Below are 19,112 nucleotides of genomic sequence, written 5' to 3'. Positions count from 1 at the left end.
CCTGCAGCGTGTTCTGCCCTCTGCCTGGGCAGGGAGCTAATTCACAGCCCAACCCACCTGACTGGGAAACCCAGCCGGAGCTCGGGGTACCTGCATAGCCCACCCTGCGACCCTGCTCACAGCAGCACGTGCTCAGAGCGCCTGCCGGTGGACACAGCCAGGACTCCGGCCCAGCAGTCCAGGGAGCTTGGCTCACGGTTCTGCTCCATTTGGTTCCCAAACAAGAGTCTGGCCAGCCGGGGGCCTGCATGGTGGCCCCTCGCGCACGGGCAGGGAAACCAACCTGCCGAAGAGCCTTCAGCTCGCCTAGCCGGGGAACCTCACCAGAGCACGTGGGGAAACCCCACAGCCCAGTGTACAGTGGTGCTGGAGCCTCTCCCTTCCCGTCTGCAGAGTCAAACCGGTGGCCTGCCTAGCCAGGGAATTCGCTGTGCGGTCCCGCCTGATCTGGGTCCCCAAACGATGAGTTATGCTGGCCCTGGGGCCAGCTTGGCTGCCTCCCCCGACCCCCCGGGGCAGTACCCCACCTACTGCTGAGCATAGCACCCAGTCCCGGCCACCTAGGAAGCCTGACCAGAGAATGCAGGCAACACAGAGCCATGCTACAGCTGCGCTGGGGCAGGACCCCAGTCCTACCCAACTGTCCTGGGCCAGCGGCACCCCGACCCCCAACCTCAGAGCTCAGGCAGCAGCCTCACCCCAAATACACAACAGCAGGTCCCACCTGCCCAAGGAAGCTACCAGCTGGCACGTCCAGAGCCCCAGGCTGAGCTGACTGGTGAAAGACTATCTCTGCAAAGTCTGAACAACACCATTTACTCAGATGCGTAGATACCAACGTAGGGAACCAAGGATCACGAAAAATCAGCTAACTGTGATGCCACCCAAGGAGACTAACGAAGCTCCACACCTGACCCTAAAGAATGGAGCTCTGTGAGCTGTGGACAAGAGTTCAGAATAACCCACTTACAGAAGCTAGTGAGCTACAGGAAAGCACAGACGACTACGTGACATTAGGAAAACAATGCATGAACAAAACGAGAGTTTAACAAAAAGACAAAAACCATCAAAAAATAGAAACAGGAATCCTGGAACTGAAGAATTCAACAGAGAGCTTCAAAAGCAGATTCAACCATGCAGCAGATTCAATGAAATTATCCAGTCAGGGGAGCAAAAGAAAACAGAATGAAAAAGAGTGTAGCAGCGCGTAAGAGAAACAACACACCCATTATAAAAATCCCAGAAGGAGAAGAGATAAAGAAAAAGACAAAGTACATTTAAAGCAATAATGGTTGAAAACTTCCCTAACCTGAGGAGAGATATGGACACCCAGATCCTTGAATCCCAAAAGACCCCAACAATGCAGGGGGCCAGGGTTCGATCCCTGGTCAGGGAACTAGGTCCCACATGCTTGTGGCAATTAAGAGTTCGCGAGCCACAACTAAGGAGCCCACGTGCTGCCACTAAGGAGCCCTCGAGCTGCAACTAAGAAGCCTGCCTGCCGTAACTAAGGAGCCTGCCTGCCGCAACTAAGGAGCCCACCTGCCGCAACTAAGGAGCCCACCTGCTGCAACAAAGACTCAGTGCAACCAAATAAATAAATAAATATTTGGAGGGAAAAAAAAAAGAACCCAACTAGGTTGAATCCAAACAGGGGTACACCGAGACACATTACAACTGAAGTGTCCAAAGTCCAAGACAAAGACTTTTGGAAGCAGCAAGAGAAAGGCGACATGTCACACAAGGGAACCCTCCCACCCTCCACCCAGTAAGACTATAGGCAAAGTCCTCAAAAGAAACGTTTCAGGACAGGAGAGAATGGGGTGATACATTCAAAATATTGAAAGAAAAAAAGAACTGTCAACCAAGAATACCGTATCTGGCAAAGCTGTCCTTCAGAAATGAAGAAGAGATAAACAAAAGCTGAGGGAGTCCATTACCAGACCTGCCTGCCTTACAAGAAAGCTAAAGGGAGTTCTTCAAGCAGAACTGTGATGTTAATTAACATCACAGAAACATATGAAGTTAGTATATAACTCACTGGTAATGGCAAATATAAAACCAAAGTCGAATTCTCTAATATGGCAGTGGTGGTATGTAATTCACTGACAACTCTAGTTTAAAACTTAAAAAACAAATGTATTAAATATAACCATAACTTCAATAATCTGGTATTGGATGCATGATATAAAAATATGTAAACTGTAACATCAATAACCTAAAATGTAAGAGGGATGAGGACACAAAAGCATAATAAAGTTTAAGAATGTTATCACAGTTAAGTTGTTATCAGCTTAAAATCAGGTGTTACAAGATAGTTTACGTAAGCCTTGTGGTAAACACAGGAAAAAACTATAGTAGTCACACAAAAGATCACGATAAAGAAGTCAAAGCACACCAAACAAAAAGTCATCCATCAAATCACACAAAAAGAGAACAGGGTAAGCAACAAGGGGCAATGAACCCACAAAACTGTCAGAGAACAATTAACAACAAAAATAGCAACAGTAAGCCTTACCTACTGATAATTACTTCAAATGTAAATGGTTTAGATTCTCCAAGCGATTAAAAAAAACAAGATCCAGGGAGTTACGTCTCGGTCCAGTGGTTAGGACCCCCAGCACTTTCACTGCCGTAGCCCAGGTTCAATCCCTGGTCAGGAACAAAGGTCCCACAGGCCATGAGGCACGGGGCCGGAAGAAAAAAGAAAAAAAAGATCTCCAACGATATGCTGCCTACAATACACTCACTTTCGCTCTGAAGACACACTGACAAGAGTGGGAGAGATATTTCAAGCAAATGGTAACCTAAAAAAAGCAGGGGTAGCTATACTATACCAGACAAAATAGATTTTAAGCTAACAATGGTAAAAAGATACAAGGAAGGTAATTACATGATGATAAAGGGGCCAACTGCCAATCTGTCAAGAAAATACAACGATTGTAAATATTTATGCACCAAACAACGAAGTACCTAGGTATATAGGGCAAATACTAATAGAGCTAAAAGGAGAAATAAACAGCAATACAATAATAGTTGGGGGTTTTAATACCACTGTCAACAATGGACAGATCACCCAGACAGAAAATCAATAAGGAAATAGCAGATTTGAACAATATTATAGACACACACACACAATAAAACAGAAAAACAACATGATCAGTTAAATAGATGCAGAAAAAGCATTTGGCAAAATTCAACACCATTCATGATAAAACAAAACTTTCAGAAAATCAGTACATGAACAGCAAATAACCAGAAAATACAATGCAAAAAACAACCCTCCGTTCACAACAGTGCTGAAAAAACCATACATACTTAGGAGCAAATCTAACAAAAGACAGCTAAGATCTCCAGATGGAAAAAATACAAATCTTTGAAATTAAAGAGGACCTAAATAAACGGAGAGACATACCATATTCATGAATTGGAGAACTCTACACTGTTAAGACAGCAATTCCCAAAGTTGATCTAGAGGCAACAAAATCCCAAACTCTGTTTTTCTTTTTTCTCTGGTAGAAATTGATAAGCAGATATTCAAATGTATATAAAAATGTAAGCAACCTAAAATAAACAAAGCAGTTTTCATAAAGGAAACAAAGTTGGAGAACTCACCCTATCTGATTTAAGACTTACTATAAAGCATCAGTAATGAAGACAGTGTGATATTGTGAACAGATATGCATATAAATCAAGGAACAGAACAGAGCATTCAAACAGACCCACAGACATAACCGTCACTGACTTCCAGAAAAGGTGCCAAGGCAATTCAGTGACACAAAGTAAGACTTCTGAACAAACGGGACTGGACAACTAGCTGTCCGTATGGAAAAAGTGAACATGGATCCCTACCTCATACCATCTACAAGAATTATCTTCCACGTGGGGCTTCCCTGGTGGCGCAGTGGTTGAGAGTCCACCTGCCGATGCAGGGGACGCGGGTTCATGCCCCGGTCCGGGAGGATCCCACATGCTGCGGAGCGGCTGGGCCCGTGAGCCATGGCCGCTGGGCCTGCGCGTCCAGAGCCTGTGCTCCGCAACGGGAGAGGCCGCAATGGTGAGAGGCCCGCGTACCGCAAAAAAAAAAAAAAATCTTCCACTGGATCATAGACCTAAATGTAAGAACTAAAACTACAACATTTCTAGAAGGAAACACAGGAGGATAATTTTGCAAGATGAGCCTGGAGGGACTTCCCTGGTGGCACAGTGGTTAAGACCCCGTGCTCCCAATGCAGGGGGCTCGGGGTTTGATCCCTGGTCAGGGAACTAGATCCCACATGCATGCTGCAACTAAGGAGCTGGAAAGCCACAACTAAGGAGCCCACCTGCCACAATAAGACCCGGCACAAGGCTGGTCTGGGCTAAAGTCATCCACAGACACAGAACACGGAGGAGTAGGTCTCATCAGAAGCAGGATACAGGCATGTCTCAAAACATCTCCCACACTGCTTGTTAGTTGCAGAGGAGAAAACAGGGCTTGTACACCAGCAAGACCAGACATAGTATTAACCAGGCAATCAACACCGCTACCACCAGTAAAAGGCAGGTGGACACTCTGCGCTTCCAGATGTGAAACCGCAGGACGAATACTCCACGTCAGTGGCATTCTGGCCATGGGTGTTTCACCTGAAGATAATCAGGAGGACACACAGCCAAACCCAAACTGAAGAAGATTCCCCAGAAGTGTCAGTGTCATGAGGACCTGTCCAGATTAGGGGAGACCAAAAAGATACATCAACTAGATGTGTACATGACTCTGCACTGGATCCTGTCTTAAAAGACAAATTGCTTTAAAGGACGTTAATGGGACAACTGACAGAACTGAAACTGAGGCTGTGGATTAAAATGAAAACAGAGAAGCTACTACCGCACTGTGGTTCTAAGAATATACTCTTCTTCTTAGGAAAGGTACACCGATAAACAAAGAGGTAAAGAAACAGATGTATGCAACTTACCCTCAAATGGTTCCGAAAATAAATATATGTATGTGGAGAGAGAGAAAAAAATGCTAACGCGGCAACATGTTAAAAAATGTTAAAAAAAAAAAAAAAGTGTATCTGGGTAAAAGGTACACAGGAGAGTTCCACTTTTCTTGTAACCTTTTTTATAGGTAAGAACTTGTCTCAAAATAAAAAGTAAAAAATTTGAAAAATAAAAAGTATAAAAAGTAAAATTTTAAAAAGCTGTAGTATCAGAGGAAACAGGGTCCAACGGCAAGAATGCCAAACGTGGGGTCACAGTCCTTCAGTCCTACTGACTGTGTGTTTTTGAATAAAATAACTCACAACCGCTCTGGCTCTATTACCTCTTCTCCGACACATATAGTTAATACCTGCCTAGGATTAACCAGGGCCGTTACAGGTGAGGAAAAGAATCTCAGATCCGGCGAAGTGATGAATACAGCACGTAACAGAGCTGGGAGGTAGGAGGTGGGAGTGTCAAAAGTCCAGGTTATAATAACAGAATAACAAGAAGTTGTTAAGCAGTATCTTCTTTGCCGCCATGTCACTCGCCCACATTCAGCCCTGAGACAGGAGCAGAGGGGACGCCCCTGCCTTCACTCCCCGCCCAGCACGGAATGGACCAGGGCACAAAGACGCACGGAGAGTACTGCCAGGACAACCTCAGTGCAAACTGGCCCACGAGGCTCAGACCCCACATTTGTCTAAACCACAGTTTGGGAGAAAAGCTATTCTGGCAACTTCAAAAAAGAAACCACCTTCAACTCAGAAGGCTCAGCATCTCACCGATTCGTGATGATGTCATCCCAGACGTTCATGGGGTCCATTTTAGCATCCGGGTATCTGCTTGTCCAGGTTTTTAGAAGCCTCTTAAGGGGAAGGTGAGATGACAAATTGCCTAAAAATAGTATCAGAGTGTGACTATGTCCACGGCTCAGTGACCAGTCCACCTTACAAAGCGCAGCTGTCAAGTTTCTTGTCCAAATTTAAACGTTTTGTCTTATCTTTCACAACAGGAGCAAAAGCTACCATATTTTAAATATTCTGGCATTAAAACTCAATTTCTTCGGGCCATAGAGGGAAGATGAGGAAATAAACATACACAATTTTTACATTTAGCACAGCTCCACAATCCTCCATCCACGATTCCAAAATCTAAAAAGCACTGAAAACTGACATGTTTTTCACAGAGTTGCAGCCAATTTTCCTGTGTGCAAAATCTGATCTGAATCATCACAGGGCAACTTACAGTCTGTTTACGCCACTCGTGGCGACACCCACCCAGGCGGTGGACAGCCATCAGTCGTGGGCTGACGGGCCACTGCACACAAGGCCCAACCCAGTATGCACACTAGGTCGCTGGAGATAACCCCCAAAAGACCTGGCCTCGAGGGCTTCGGTAAAGGGATTCATGATAACCCTCATGAAATTTAAATTTCACACTGCTAATGTTTTAAAGCTTTGGTTTTCTTTCAGCTTAAATCACAGTCCTGAGCTCAGAATCTGGATCCTTCATGTATTAGCTTAGGCAAGTTATTTAATCTCTGATGCCCTACAAAACGAGAAGAAAGGGTCTACATCTCATAAGGCTGTTATAAAAACTAGAAAATGTAGAGAAAAGAGATCAACGTAGCTCCTAGGATAGGACATTGTTAATAATAATGTACTTGAAACATCATTCTCCAAATTTAAAACAGAGAACAGCTAGGTAGATAGTTCTGAATACCAATTCTTATTAGTACTCTGAAAAGCCTACAAAACTGAAATTCAGATTTACAGTCAAGACGTTACCTCTGACTCTGGGTGGCCTCCCATCAGCACCAGGATAAAACCTACTCGTCGGCGGCAGAAAGGCCTTCCAGGTCCGGGCACTGCCGCCCTCGGCCTCACCGTACCAGCTGGCACCCAGGACAGAAGCTCTGGCACCTCAGGGTCAGGCCGGTCCTCTGCGAGCTCCTCTCTCCCGACCACGCCCAACTCGGGGTCCTGCCGGCCGGGTGCTGTCACCCCAGTTTCTCATGGGGCCCTGGACCTGCCTCTGTCTCTGTGGGTGCCATGCGTCAGACCACTACTCCTTGGAAGCTTCTCCAGTGCCCAGAATCGCGCTTGACCATGTTAAACACTTACCTCAACAATCCCAAATACATACATTTGTAAAATAAACCCAACGCAGTTTCTAACCCATACAGTAAGAAACATGTACTATCACTAGGCAAACAGATCAGAAGCCAAAGCTCTTCCGAAATTATAAAAGAAAACCAAGTTAGGTATAAACTGAACGTTACCTTGTTTGCTAACAAAGCTGATGAACTCCTGGATTTCTATGAACGTCTGCACAGACTGCAACTTGGTGAGTCTACTTCTGTGTAAGAGGACATCAATACTAGCATAATTCTGAAAGAAGTTAGTTAGCACTGGTTACAAGTCAACTTACCGCATTAGATTTTAACACAGTTCTCAACATGAAACAGCAGCTACCCTATAAACACATCAGTTACACAGGACGTCTCAGAGTGGTTAATAATTAGGTCATGGGAGCAATTAACAAATGGTGTAATTTTCTTTTTTAATTTAGGTTTTCAACTGCATTTCAGTTCAACAAAATCAATAAAAGTAATACAATCGGGTACTGCTGCCTCTATTTGCCACCAATTCTTAAAAATCACAACATCCTATAATGTAAAACTGCCAACTACAGAAGCCAATCTTTCTTCTTCGATAAACTTCGAGTGTACTACTCAACCTCAAACACATTTGAAAAGCAGAATAAAGACAGTGACCGTCCATATATGGCAACGACAGATGTTCACAGACTCTACACAAGACACGGCTTTCACAACAGAACGAGCCGACACCAAAGGAGAACACAGAGCCGGGACTGGCGGGGCCTCTGCTCTCAGGCGCTCGTCCACAGAGAAAGGAAACCCCACGGGGACACAAGACGCGGAACTTTCTGAAACAGAGAAAGGCACTAAAAGGCCCCAGCACCAAGGCCGGTGTGCACAGGCCTCAGGGGAACAAGGACGCGAGGAGGGTGGGCCCGTCACGCGGTCGGTCAGGGGAACCTGCTGCTGTGATTCCCACCCAGGAGTTTACCGATGTCAGAAAGGTCACAGAGATGGCACACCCCCGGCTGGGATGTCATATTACCTGCAAAAACATCTGAATGCAGTTTCTGATGTAATACTCGGCCCTGTCGACGTCATCTTGCAGGAGGTAGAGGAGACTCAGCTCCTGGCTGTAGCGGAGCTCGAGCAGGGCCCTCTGCAGCTCCGAGGTCACCGCCTCGTCCACGAAGGTCAGCAGGGCCTGGTCACCCTCCCCACGGAGCAGGGACTTGAGCCTGCTGCGGATCATGTGTGGCAGGCAGGTCTCCTGAGTAGCAAGAATCTCATCACCACGGCATCTCTGGTGTCACTTTATAGGTCCAGGTGCCAAAGTGATGGTGCTTAATGCTTCAAATGTTAAAGCACCTAAGGCTACAAATTTTAAAACAAGTTCATCTAAAGTGGTTCATTTTATAACCACAAAATACATAGGAACACGGTCTACAGAAAATGGCAACTACTTGTAGCTGAAAGACAACTGGACGTCTGGTACAAAGAGAGGGACCTCCAGGCACAGCCGCGGAGAGCAGTGCGGACGGGCCAGGCGGGCCCAGCGAGACTGCAATGCCGCGCAGACACAACAGGAAATGTTCTCCTGGTGGTCACGCCAGGGATGCTGACGTTCATTTTTAAAGGCCTCCGCTCACTCTGAAAGGCTGAGCTAAAAGCGGTGAGCAGTTTATTACACAGTTTGGGGGGTGTCTGGTCGTATAAATATCCTAATGCTGCACAACTACTGCCCTGTTTTTGAACACTTCTAACAACCTGACTGATGAGAGCACACCTGACCATCTAAAACATTTACTTCCGTGACCTCAGACATGACCCCACACACCTGATAGAAGGGTTCACTCCACATCCTGCTGAGATCTGGGGCACCCTCACCGTCAGCACTGGCCGTGGAGCAGTACGCCAGCGATTTCCATTCGGCAAGCTGGTTGTAACACTCGAGGGATGCAAGTTCCCAGAAGTCCTTCTCGGCTTCCGTGGGCTCACCGTCTGCCCACTCTTGTTTATTGAGGGCCTGGTAAGATTATTTTACAAAGTTGCAAACAGTACAAATGAAAACATTTGCACTGTAGGCTGTGTAACATTCGTACTAAGAACAACCATTTCCAGATCTATGACAAGAGGAGAAAAAAGGGAAAACAGAGTAACTTGAGTGGAATCTAATAGTCAAATGAGTATTAAAAACCCCAGCCAAGAGGGAACCGCGTCTCTGGGAAACTTAACAATGAAGCCAGTGAATAAGCTGAAGACTTAAATGACCCATAATTTGATGTAAATACTGCAGATTATTTACTACTCACAGAGTTCTTAGAATGAAAATTAGAAAATAAGACGTTTACAGAAAATTGCAGAAGATTCCACCACCTGGATCTCTCGCACAGGCCGCAGACCTGAACTCCACGTATGTACCTGCTACACATCCACACTCGGCCACCGGTAGCTCAAACACAAACCTGAACTTCAGTCATGTTCCCAAAACCAACTCTTACCTACCTCTTTATAAATTTTTTACTTCCTGAATGAACACAATCTACTCAAATGGCAATTACATAATACCAGATACTGAAGTAACATCTTACAATTTTATCGTACTTGGTAAAACATGCTTTCTTTTATTCAGTGACGTTTTCTTAAAAAGAGTAAGGGATAACAATACTTAGCTCACATGCGGTTATTATGAAGCCATTTTCTGATGCTAATCTTTGTGTAAATTCTAAGGAATAAAAGCTGAAATACTTGAAGCTCTAAATTCTAAAGCTAACAATTTTTCCATTCAGAGAACAAAAGTGTTTAAGCAACTAGCACTTGCTAGAGATCAACTTTACCTCGTTATACAGCCGCGCAGCTTCAGAATAATCACTTCTCGCTTCTGCTAGTAACGCGTCCTGTGTGATCTGCTTTGTTCCTATCTCACTGCTGAAAATACCACGGAGGGTGTCATACTCTCCAATCGACCTGTACAGCCTATAAAACAAACCAAAAGAAAAAAAAAGTCCAAATCAATGAATGCCCCAGTATTTTTTAAGTCTTTACTCTAATGAAATGATATTAAATCAAGATGTCATATGTTATAATTAACCAAAAAAGATACGTTATTCTTGTTTTGTAAAAATACGAAATCTTACAAGTTTTGACGTTACCATTAAGTTTTACTACTTTAGCCGCACTGAAGGCAGGAGTTATTCTACAGCGCGTTTAAAGTAAAATCTGAAAATCACAGGTTTACAATGCGTAAGTTGACTCATTAAATGCGCCTGTTCTGTGTTAATTCATTGCTGAGACACTGCTCTTATCTGTGGTAACCTATCTGGAATCCTTGTCTAGTCCTAAAATTTGGAATGTAGTTAAGAACCCCAAAGCAGGTAAATTAGTCCTGGCCCTAGAGATGCCACGTTTTACTCCACGTTCTATGGTCTTCTCGATTCTACTGACAGCCTGGACACGGGCTAGAGCATTCATCTCTGCCGTTAACACAAACCTGCTGGTCCGTCAGCCAAGCTCCCCCTTTAAGGTAGTCTCAAGTGTTCAGTAAGTTCGTTCCCTTCTCTCTAGAGACTTCTTCCCACCTTCTGAGTCTCCACACAAATGTCCTCTCTTCCTAACCCTGCAGTCGCCTGACCACCGAGCTGAGGACCACTCCCCTCCTGGTCTTCCTGAGTTTGGTGCTTCCCTGGGTATGAAATTTCACGTGTTTATTACATCAAAAAAGCCCCACGGGTTCTCTTTCAGAGCCCACTGACTCCAAATTTAGACCAAAAAAATCTAATAGCTATAGCTCTCTTACTGCCCTGCTCATGGGGAGTTAAAGGTAACAAATCAGAGGCAGAGGTAGGGAGGTGGGAAAATAGCCCACGGCCCAGGAGTCCAAGAGGAGACGAAGCTACCAGCATTCTCCAGGAATTCAGAAAACACACCAGCCTTAGGTCCACCCTACACTGGCCCCCGGTCCCTGGACCACATACGCTGTACCGTGGTCAAAACAATGATGTGGGACTTCCCTGGTGGTCCAGTGGCAAAGACCCCGTGCTCCCAATGCACGGGGCCCGTGTTCAACCCCTGGTCTGGGAACTAGATCCCACATGCATGTCGCAACTAAGAGCGGGTTCGCATGCCACAACTAAAGATCCCGCACACTACAACGAAGAGCCGGCACAGCCAAATGAACAATTAAAAGTAAATAAATATTAAAAAAAAAAATTCTGTTTGAAAGGAATGCACAAACATAATATAAAAAGTGTGAGGAAGCATTAATAAAGCTAGAAAAAAAATGTTTAAAAGTTTAGGCCCTTAAAAGCTGTGTGCTTCGTTTATCCAGACAACACCCAAGACCCGAGACTCTGCCCCCTGAAATTCCCAAGCGCACAAGGCGTCACTACTGCCCATGGCCATGCCAGACACAAGAGGGTAAGAACGCCCACGGGCAGAAGCAGCCCCCGCAGAGGCCCTTCCTCCTGCCCAGGGTGCCGCCCGCGCCGCTGGCGGTGTCTAACCCGCGCTGTGCTGCTGCCGGCACCCGGCGCAGCGCCTCGCTACCCACCACGGCACTCAGTTCAGAGAGACAGGAGCGACCATGCAACAGCGGCGAGGCAAGAAACCCCGCTCTCACTTCCACTCTTACATCCAGAACCCGAAGACCTAAAAACCAGTGTCACAGAAAAGAAGCGCAAGTGAAATTTCACCCGAATCCAGCATCCTCAGAATTACGCACTGGCTTTCTTATGATAAAGCCTCACGTAACCGAAACAGAATTTGTTTTTCCCAAATAAACGAAGTAACTGTATCAGATATATCGGCCTCGGCCCCAGCGGGGTCGGGGCCCAGGCGTACCTGGCGAGCTCCATCCATCTGCCGACGGTGGGGGAGAGGCCGGGCCTGCCCCGAGCGCGCTTGGCAGGAGGCTCCTGGGGCAGCAGGTGCAGCAGCGCTTCCTCCAGCAGGTGGATGGCCCCCGGCTGCTGCAGGCCCGCCAGGCCGGCGCTGCCGACCACGGCCGGGTCCAGGCTCAGCAGGTCGGTGTGTCTGCAGCTGACCTCCTGCGAAGACAGACACAGCAGCCCTCTAGCCCACGGCTCCCCAGCCACCTCTGCCAGCGAGGACCTCGTTCTGCTAAGCACGAAGGTCTGACATTCGTGGTGGAGAAAGCACAAGCTCCTCGGTGATTCTGTTAAGCCTTCCCCCACTTGCTCAGAGGAGGAAATGATCTCTCCTTACTGCACACTTCCAATCCAGGATTAATTGAGAGCAACAATGTCACTAGCGGACAGTGAGAGTTTTACACATTTGCTCTATGTCCAGACCACAACCGCAGCTTCCCGGAACGTATACCCTGGAGAGACGAGGAGAGCATCTGAGACACAAAGATCGCACACCCAGTCACTGCAGAGTAGGTGCGCTCACCCCCACTAGCTGGCAGCCTCCTCACGTCTCCCCACCCCGGGGGCTCACGTGCTCAGCAACACGGAATGGAGGGCTTCGGGAATTATCATGTTGACCTTTACTTTGTAACTCTCAATTTCAGAGTTCTGTATACGCAAAAATAACGAAAAGTGAGCCCCAAACCAATAGAGAGAACAGTATGGCTAGTAGGACAGCATCTCATGACGACAGACCTGCGTCTGCATGGACATGTGGAAGGGCACCTGCCTCCCGCCCTGCGAAGCTGCTGGGCCCGGAACCCTCACTGAGACTGACCGGCTACCACCGAGCCCACTTGAATTCAACACCAGGGGTCTTGGAAGAACACAGATTCTCCAAAGCAAGCAAACAAACAAAAATGCTTGTCACTCTTAGCAGGAGCTAGTGGTACAGGAAAGAAAATCCAAACAAAATTCTATTTCCATGAACAACACAGCAGGACTTCCCTGCTGGCGCAGTGGTTAAGAATCCGCCTGCCAATGCAGGGGACACGGGTTCGAGCCCTGGTCCGGGAGGATCCCACGTGCCACGGAGCAACTAAGTCCGTGCACCACAACTACTCAGCCTGCGCTCTAGAGCCCGTGAGCCACAACTACTGAAGCCTGTGTGCTCCAGGGCCCGCGTGCTGCAACTACTGAAGCCTGCACGCCTACAGCCTGTGCTCCGCAACAAGAGAAGCCACTGCAATGAGAAGCCCACGCACCACAACTACTGAGCCTGCGCTCTAGAGCCTGCACGCCACAACTACTGAGCCCGCGCACCACAACTACTGAGCCCACTCACCACAACTACTGAAGCCCGCGCACCTAGAGCCCGTGCTCCGCAACAAGAGAAGCCACCGCAATGAGCAGCCCGTGCACCTCAACCAAGAGTAGCTCCCCGCTCGCCGCAACTTGAGACAGCCCGCACGCAGCAACAAAGACCCAACACAGCAAAAAATAAATAAAATTAAATCTTTAAAAATCAAAATTGCTTCGGGATAAAATGTAAAGAGAAACTTATTTTGAAATACCGGCTGATTCAATATAACTTCTCAAGTCTTGTCTTTGGCATCACCAGGAGAAAACCAATGAAGGAATTCTACTTGTAAATTATAAACCAATAAAAATAGAGTATATAAAAACAAACTGTATTAACAGTTTCACGCTACAACAAAAAAGTACGAAGTAAGAATACTAAGTACTTCATCTCCGGATTTATTACCCAATCAGTTTGCAAACCAAAGCTACTGATAAATAACACTAAACAATGTAATTTTTAAATTACTCCAGGGAGGTAACTAGTTACAAAAATACTGAAATGAATCCAACGGATTTTCTATTAGGGACTTTTGTAACGATCCATGGTTTGAACAGCAAAGAAAACATTTCTTACATGAAAGAGTAATCTTCCAGTAAGTGTGTTTAGTCCTACAAAAGTCTGTCTACACTAGTTCTCTGCTCGAAGAGCACAGCCTTCAAAGCCTTCTCTGAGGGCGGCCTCGCAGCGCCCATGACAGTGCACAGCCCACCCCGGCCGAGAGGCGGCCTGCCGACCTGCCTCTCCTCAGCCTGCACCACCCCGGGCTTCTGCATCACTTGGCCCTCGTGCCCTTCCGCCTCTGCCTGTTTACCGCCTGGCCCGAGCCCGCCTGTGCCTCCGTCCCCTGCCCACAGCCAGGCACGGGCTGCACCCATGTCCCCAGAGGCCGGCAGGAGGACTGGGCGCCGTGCGACACGCAGGTGCGAGCAGAACACTGAGGGGACTGGCTGGTTTAAGACCTGAACAATTTTATGTCAAGTTTGATTTCATCACTCCATCATATGTAAGTTTTTTTTTAATACAAATAAATTGTGTCTAACCATCTGGGAGGAAGCGGCCCCATCACAGGACACGTGCTCTGTTAAAACCCTCGTTTCAACTAAGAAGCCAACGGAGTCGCTAGATGCCGGCGTGTGAAGGGCGGGAGACAGTGCGCGTGCGGCCTCACCTGGATACAGGACACAAGCGGAGGGAAGAAGAGGAAGGTGGTGCTGAGCAAGTGAGTGAAGTCCTGCAGCAGCTTCTGGGTGGCGCCACGCCTCTCAGACGCGGTCCTGTGCTTGTCCGTCTCCTTCAGGATCCCGGAGCACAGGCTGCTGAAGAGCTGCTTCGCGACGAGCGGATCCCTCTGTAGGACATTCCGGAGGAGCACAGACCGGGGTGACTCACCCACAGCACCGGAGCCAAACCCAAACACACAAGCCGCTGCCCACACGGCCACGCCGACAGCCGCAGCCGTCGACGGGGAGGATTCGGAACTTAACCCAGCACATCTGTTTGACACATCTTATAAAAGGCACGATGGCACGGATTCCGGACCCAGAGTACAGACTCAGAAGCTGGCTCAAGTCCTGCGTGAGTCTGGACCTGCGGGTCCCTGCCCCGGGCCAGGGGGACACAGGGCTGTCCCTGGGGACTGACAGCAGCCTGGAGACATTGGAAAACGGCCCTGAGCTTAGACGACAGGCCAGAGCCCCGTCACCGTGGCCATTTAATCCCTTGACGCCAGCAGGAGCCGCCTCCGTCCTGCGTGGTGGGTGGCCAGACTGACGGACACAGCCCGTCCCTCCCGCTGTCCCCGGGCACAGACCCCAGTGCTGAGAACGGCTCCCAGCAGGCAGCGTCTACATTTTTAAAATGAAGGCATGAAAGCAAGAATAAATAAAATTTTAAAATTATTTTGTTTGGTAAAAGCTGTTTCTGAATAAAAACTATAATTTGATTTTCTTTATTTTATGTTGGTCATTACTCTATTTTAGGTAATGTATTTGTCTTATAAAAAGTCATAATGGTTCTTATATAAAATTTTAGAAAATACGCATCAGGAAACAAGAAGAAAATAAATATTGCCCGTCGTTACACTCCACAGAGACGGTTACTGCCAGGTGGGCCTCTCACTCTGCTACGTGGGGTCCACTTAGTCTGTCAGGGGGCTTCCACGTCTACACCCACTGACTCTTGTGCACAAATTCCTTCCTCTACACGTGAATCTGCACGTGGGACAAGCGGCCCAGAACCTCACACACACACACAACAGTGCTGCAGCAAAGTGGTGGGACTCGCGCGTCTGTGATCTGGTCACACTGGGGGTTCACTCAGGTGCTCCGGTGACGTGAGCCGTCCCCACGGAGGGAAGCTGGGGGAGGGGACGCAGGACTTGGGCTATTTTTGCAAATTCCTGTCACTCTGTAATTATTTAAACAAAAATCTTACCAAGCAGTAATGGGCTACACAGACATAATCTATCACTATCATCAACATTAGTACTGCCAGTTAAGTGCTAAGGCATCATGTTTCAGCACCTATAGCATAGTCATATATTACATGATATATATGATACCCTTCGATTATAAACAGTACTTCAATTAAAGTCAAAGAAACCTTAATCAGACTTTGCAGGGATAAATATCCTGCTTCTGTCAGAGAATTCAGTGAGAAAACTTCACTCACTCCCAGTACACTTATCCCCTAATGTCTGAGAAAAGTACTCCCCGTCCCCGGCTAATAAGAGAATTACCAGAGAAGGATACTGATCCCACTGTCGCTCTCTCGATCCTCCCCCGAAAGAGGATTTTGTATAATCAATGATTTAAGTGACTTAGCAACTTACACACTGTTTCATTCCCACTGACATTACTGGTGAGAAAAACAGACTCAGTGTGTGACTGGCACACAGAGACACTGGGCCCAGAGCAAAGTGTCTCGATGGTACCCCGTGTCAGGGTCTCACAGAGCTAGGAAGCGGCAGAGCCATGACTCGGGACAAGGCCCTTCACTGAGCCCACCGTGTGGGACAAATCAGCACCTCTGCCCTGCACAGAGGCAGCCCTGCGAGCATGAGGTGGGTTCCAGCACCGACCTGGGCCACTGCCTGCAAGGGGGTGATAAGGCTGCTGTGCGGAATCTGGATGTCAGGAAGGTCTCCACGACGGTAACTTCTGTACAGGATGACGTGGGCCTCGTGCTTCATTTTTAACTCACTCTTCATCTCCTACAGTCGTTAGCAACGGAGGAGGATTAGAATTCTCAGTTAAGAATACCAGTAGCCGGCTTCCCTGGTGGCGCAGTGGTTGGGAGTCCGCCTGCCGATGCAGGGGACGCGGGTTCGTGCCCCGGTCCGGGAAGATCCCACATGCCGCAGAGCGGCTGGGCCCGTGAGCCATGGCCGCTGAGCCTGCACGTCCGGAGCCTGTGCTCCGCAACGGGAGAGGCCACAGAAGTGAGAGGCCCGCATACCGCAAAAAAAAAAAGAATACCAGTAGCGTGCGAGCTATGAAACTGTCAGCGCCCACCACTAACAGAAAAGTGAATCAGGGACTTCCCTGGCGGTCCAGCGGTTAAGACTTTGCCTTCCAATGCAGGGGGTGCAGGTTCGATCCCTGGTCCCACATGCCTCGTGGCCAAAAAACCAAAACAGAAAACAGAAGCAATATTGTAATGAATTCAATAAAGACTTTAAAAATGGTCCTCATCAAAAAATCTCTTGCAAAAAAAAAAAGTGAATCAATGACAATTTCTAACCAAGACGGTTTAGTCACTACGCTTTACCAGTCTGGCAAATGATAAATCCAGAACAAAAACCACTGTCAGATGAACAGTGAAGATTATTTAAATATTTATTACAAAGAAATCTGAGTTTCTCTGAAATCAGAGAACTTGATTTAAAACTTTTTAAAGCCATAAACGAGAGGCTGTGTTTCCAGTCTGACAAACCTCGCGATGAGCCCCACCCTGCCGGCCCTGCTCTCCCCACACGGGGCCCACGCGACGCTGCCGGGAACGCACCTCTGCAGCTGCTCCCTCCGCAGGGACCGTCTCTGCGGAGCCCCCCGCCCCGGCCTCTTTAACAGGCTCCCCAGCGTGCTCATCTCCTGGTTAGTTTCCGGTGCTGCCCCTGCTTTCTGTCTGCTGTACGCACCGGACCACAGCTCTGCCATCAAGCACTCAGGTGACACGCCCCCAGCTGGCGAGCGCGCCCAACACCGAGCGCGGGTCATCCCCACCCTCTCCCTGAGACCCTCGGGGGTCAGCCCAGTGCCTATGCCCCCAAGCCCGCTCCTGGCTCCCCAGAAGCCCAGGCAGGATTCAGACTGAACGAGGGGCTCGCAGCTCAAACGCCTCCGGTGGAATGGGGTTGGCGACAGGCCTGAAGTGTTGCATTAGTTGCGCTGGTTGCCACAGTTACAGGGATGAGAGGGAGGTGAAAGCACGTTTTCTTTCCACAGGAGACCCAGGGGAACCATTCGACCACCCCGTGCTCAAATTTGGAAGTTAAGTGGCTGAGGATTTAAGCTGAGTTAGAACAAGACAGGGCTTTCACTCACAATCTGGCCCTGTAACAGCTGGGCCTCATCACTGATCTGTATCTCGCACTGGAGCCAGGGCTACAAACTCTCCCGTCACATCCACATTTTGAGGAACGTCCAGCCACCGGTTCGTGCCACACGCGTGGCTGCAGCGGGCAGCTCAGCCCCAGCCCTTCTCCTCGCCCACCCCCGTGGCACCTCCAGCAGCACACCCCCTGCTCACAACGGCTTGCTGGTCCCGAGCTGGGTCAGGGCTCCGGCCTCGGCGTCGAGAGGGGCTGAAGCTGGGAGGCGGGACCCCAGGGGGACGGGCGGTCCCGTGAGGAGAAAGCCCGTCTGTCCAGAGAGAGCAGCCCCCGAGGGGAGGGCGGACCGGAGCAGCTCAGGGTACCCCCAGTGGGCTGCCGCCACAGTCGGACTCTAGACCGACAGGGAGCCTGTGTCCTTGGCACACGTCCTCTGACAGACAACAGCCATTTCTGATCAAATGCTAGAAAGAGACACAAACCTTCTCTCGCTTTTGCTCAGCCACACCTTTCCTGGCATAAATCAAACTCAGTTTTTCTCGGTCCTTTAGAAACCGTCTGCGTAATCGCAATATTTCTGCCCGATTGTCTGGACCTGAAGAACAGAAAACAGGCTGGTTATTCGCGGCCGACTTTGTCCTCCTCCCCAGAATCCCTGACACAAAAGCGAGGCTGTCTCTGAGCTCCATCTTTTACCTCCCCTTAGTTTTGTTCTCAAAACAAAGCCGCACAGGAAACCGCTGACCACTTCGGGAAGCTGGCGAACAGCAAGTCGTGCCGCCTCGGTGCCGACCGAGGGCCGTGCGGAGAGAACCGGCAGAGGCCAGACAGCACCCGGGGACAGCGGAGGGGGCTCGGGGACGCAAGGCTGGGGCAGAAACCCTGGGGGCTGTGAGGACTCCTGGAACCCGGGGCCGCCCCGGCACCAGGCCCTGGGCCTGCAGGCAGGAGGGTGGAGATCTGGCCTCTAGGGAACCAACCAGCACAAAAGGGGGGCTTCTGCGCCATGGTGGAGGCCAGTCAGCACACACCCAACATGCAGCTACCACTCCAGACACTGTTTATCGCCCTGGCTGGAACACAGCAAAAAGCCGAAAGTCACCAGTCGCTTGAGGAAAGCTTCAAATAGGAAAAACAGAACCAAACTATAGCAAAACAGCAAAAGCTGAAAGCAGGCCGTCTAGGAAAGAAATTCAAAAAATGATCATTTATCAGAAAGAGTAGATATTGCAACAGTGGACCGATGGGATGTTCAGAGACCAAAAA

The 19,112-nt window shown here is 48.6% G+C and overlaps 1 protein-coding gene across 10 annotated transcripts in view; it reads right to left on the bottom strand.

The window, feature by feature from the left end:
• PRKDC (protein kinase, DNA-activated, catalytic subunit) overlaps positions 1-19,112 on the bottom strand; it is a 178,951-nt gene that overhangs the window by 54,933 nt on the left and 104,906 nt on the right. For all 10 annotated transcript variants that reach the window (XR_010936560.1, XM_067712375.1, XM_067712380.1 and 7 more), the window contains exons 60-68: positions 18,329-18,441; positions 16,374-16,505; positions 14,463-14,642; positions 11,906-12,111; positions 9,904-10,042; positions 8,904-9,092; positions 8,112-8,336; positions 7,247-7,355; positions 5,748-5,859 (exon numbers count right to left, since the gene is read on the bottom strand). Coding sequence is in view for 9 of the 10 variants with exons in the window: in XM_067712375.1 (XP_067568476.1) it covers positions 5,748-5,859; positions 7,247-7,355; positions 8,112-8,336; positions 8,904-9,092; positions 9,904-10,042; positions 11,906-12,111; positions 14,463-14,642; positions 16,374-16,505; positions 18,329-18,441 (1,405 nt within the window). In the remaining variant the exon portion in view is untranslated. The remainder of the gene's footprint in view (positions 1-5,747; positions 5,860-7,246; positions 7,356-8,111; positions 8,337-8,903; positions 9,093-9,903; positions 10,043-11,905; positions 12,112-14,462; positions 14,643-16,373; positions 16,506-18,328; positions 18,442-19,112) is intronic.

The sequence above is a fragment of the Pseudorca crassidens genome, chromosome 17 (genome assembly GCF_039906515.1).
Source record: "Pseudorca crassidens isolate mPseCra1 chromosome 17, mPseCra1.hap1, whole genome shotgun sequence".
NCBI classification, from domain to species: Eukaryota; Metazoa; Chordata; class Mammalia; order Artiodactyla; family Delphinidae; genus Pseudorca; species Pseudorca crassidens.
Note: the sequence above shows the minus strand (reverse complement) of the source record. Positions and strands in the feature narration are given on the sequence as shown.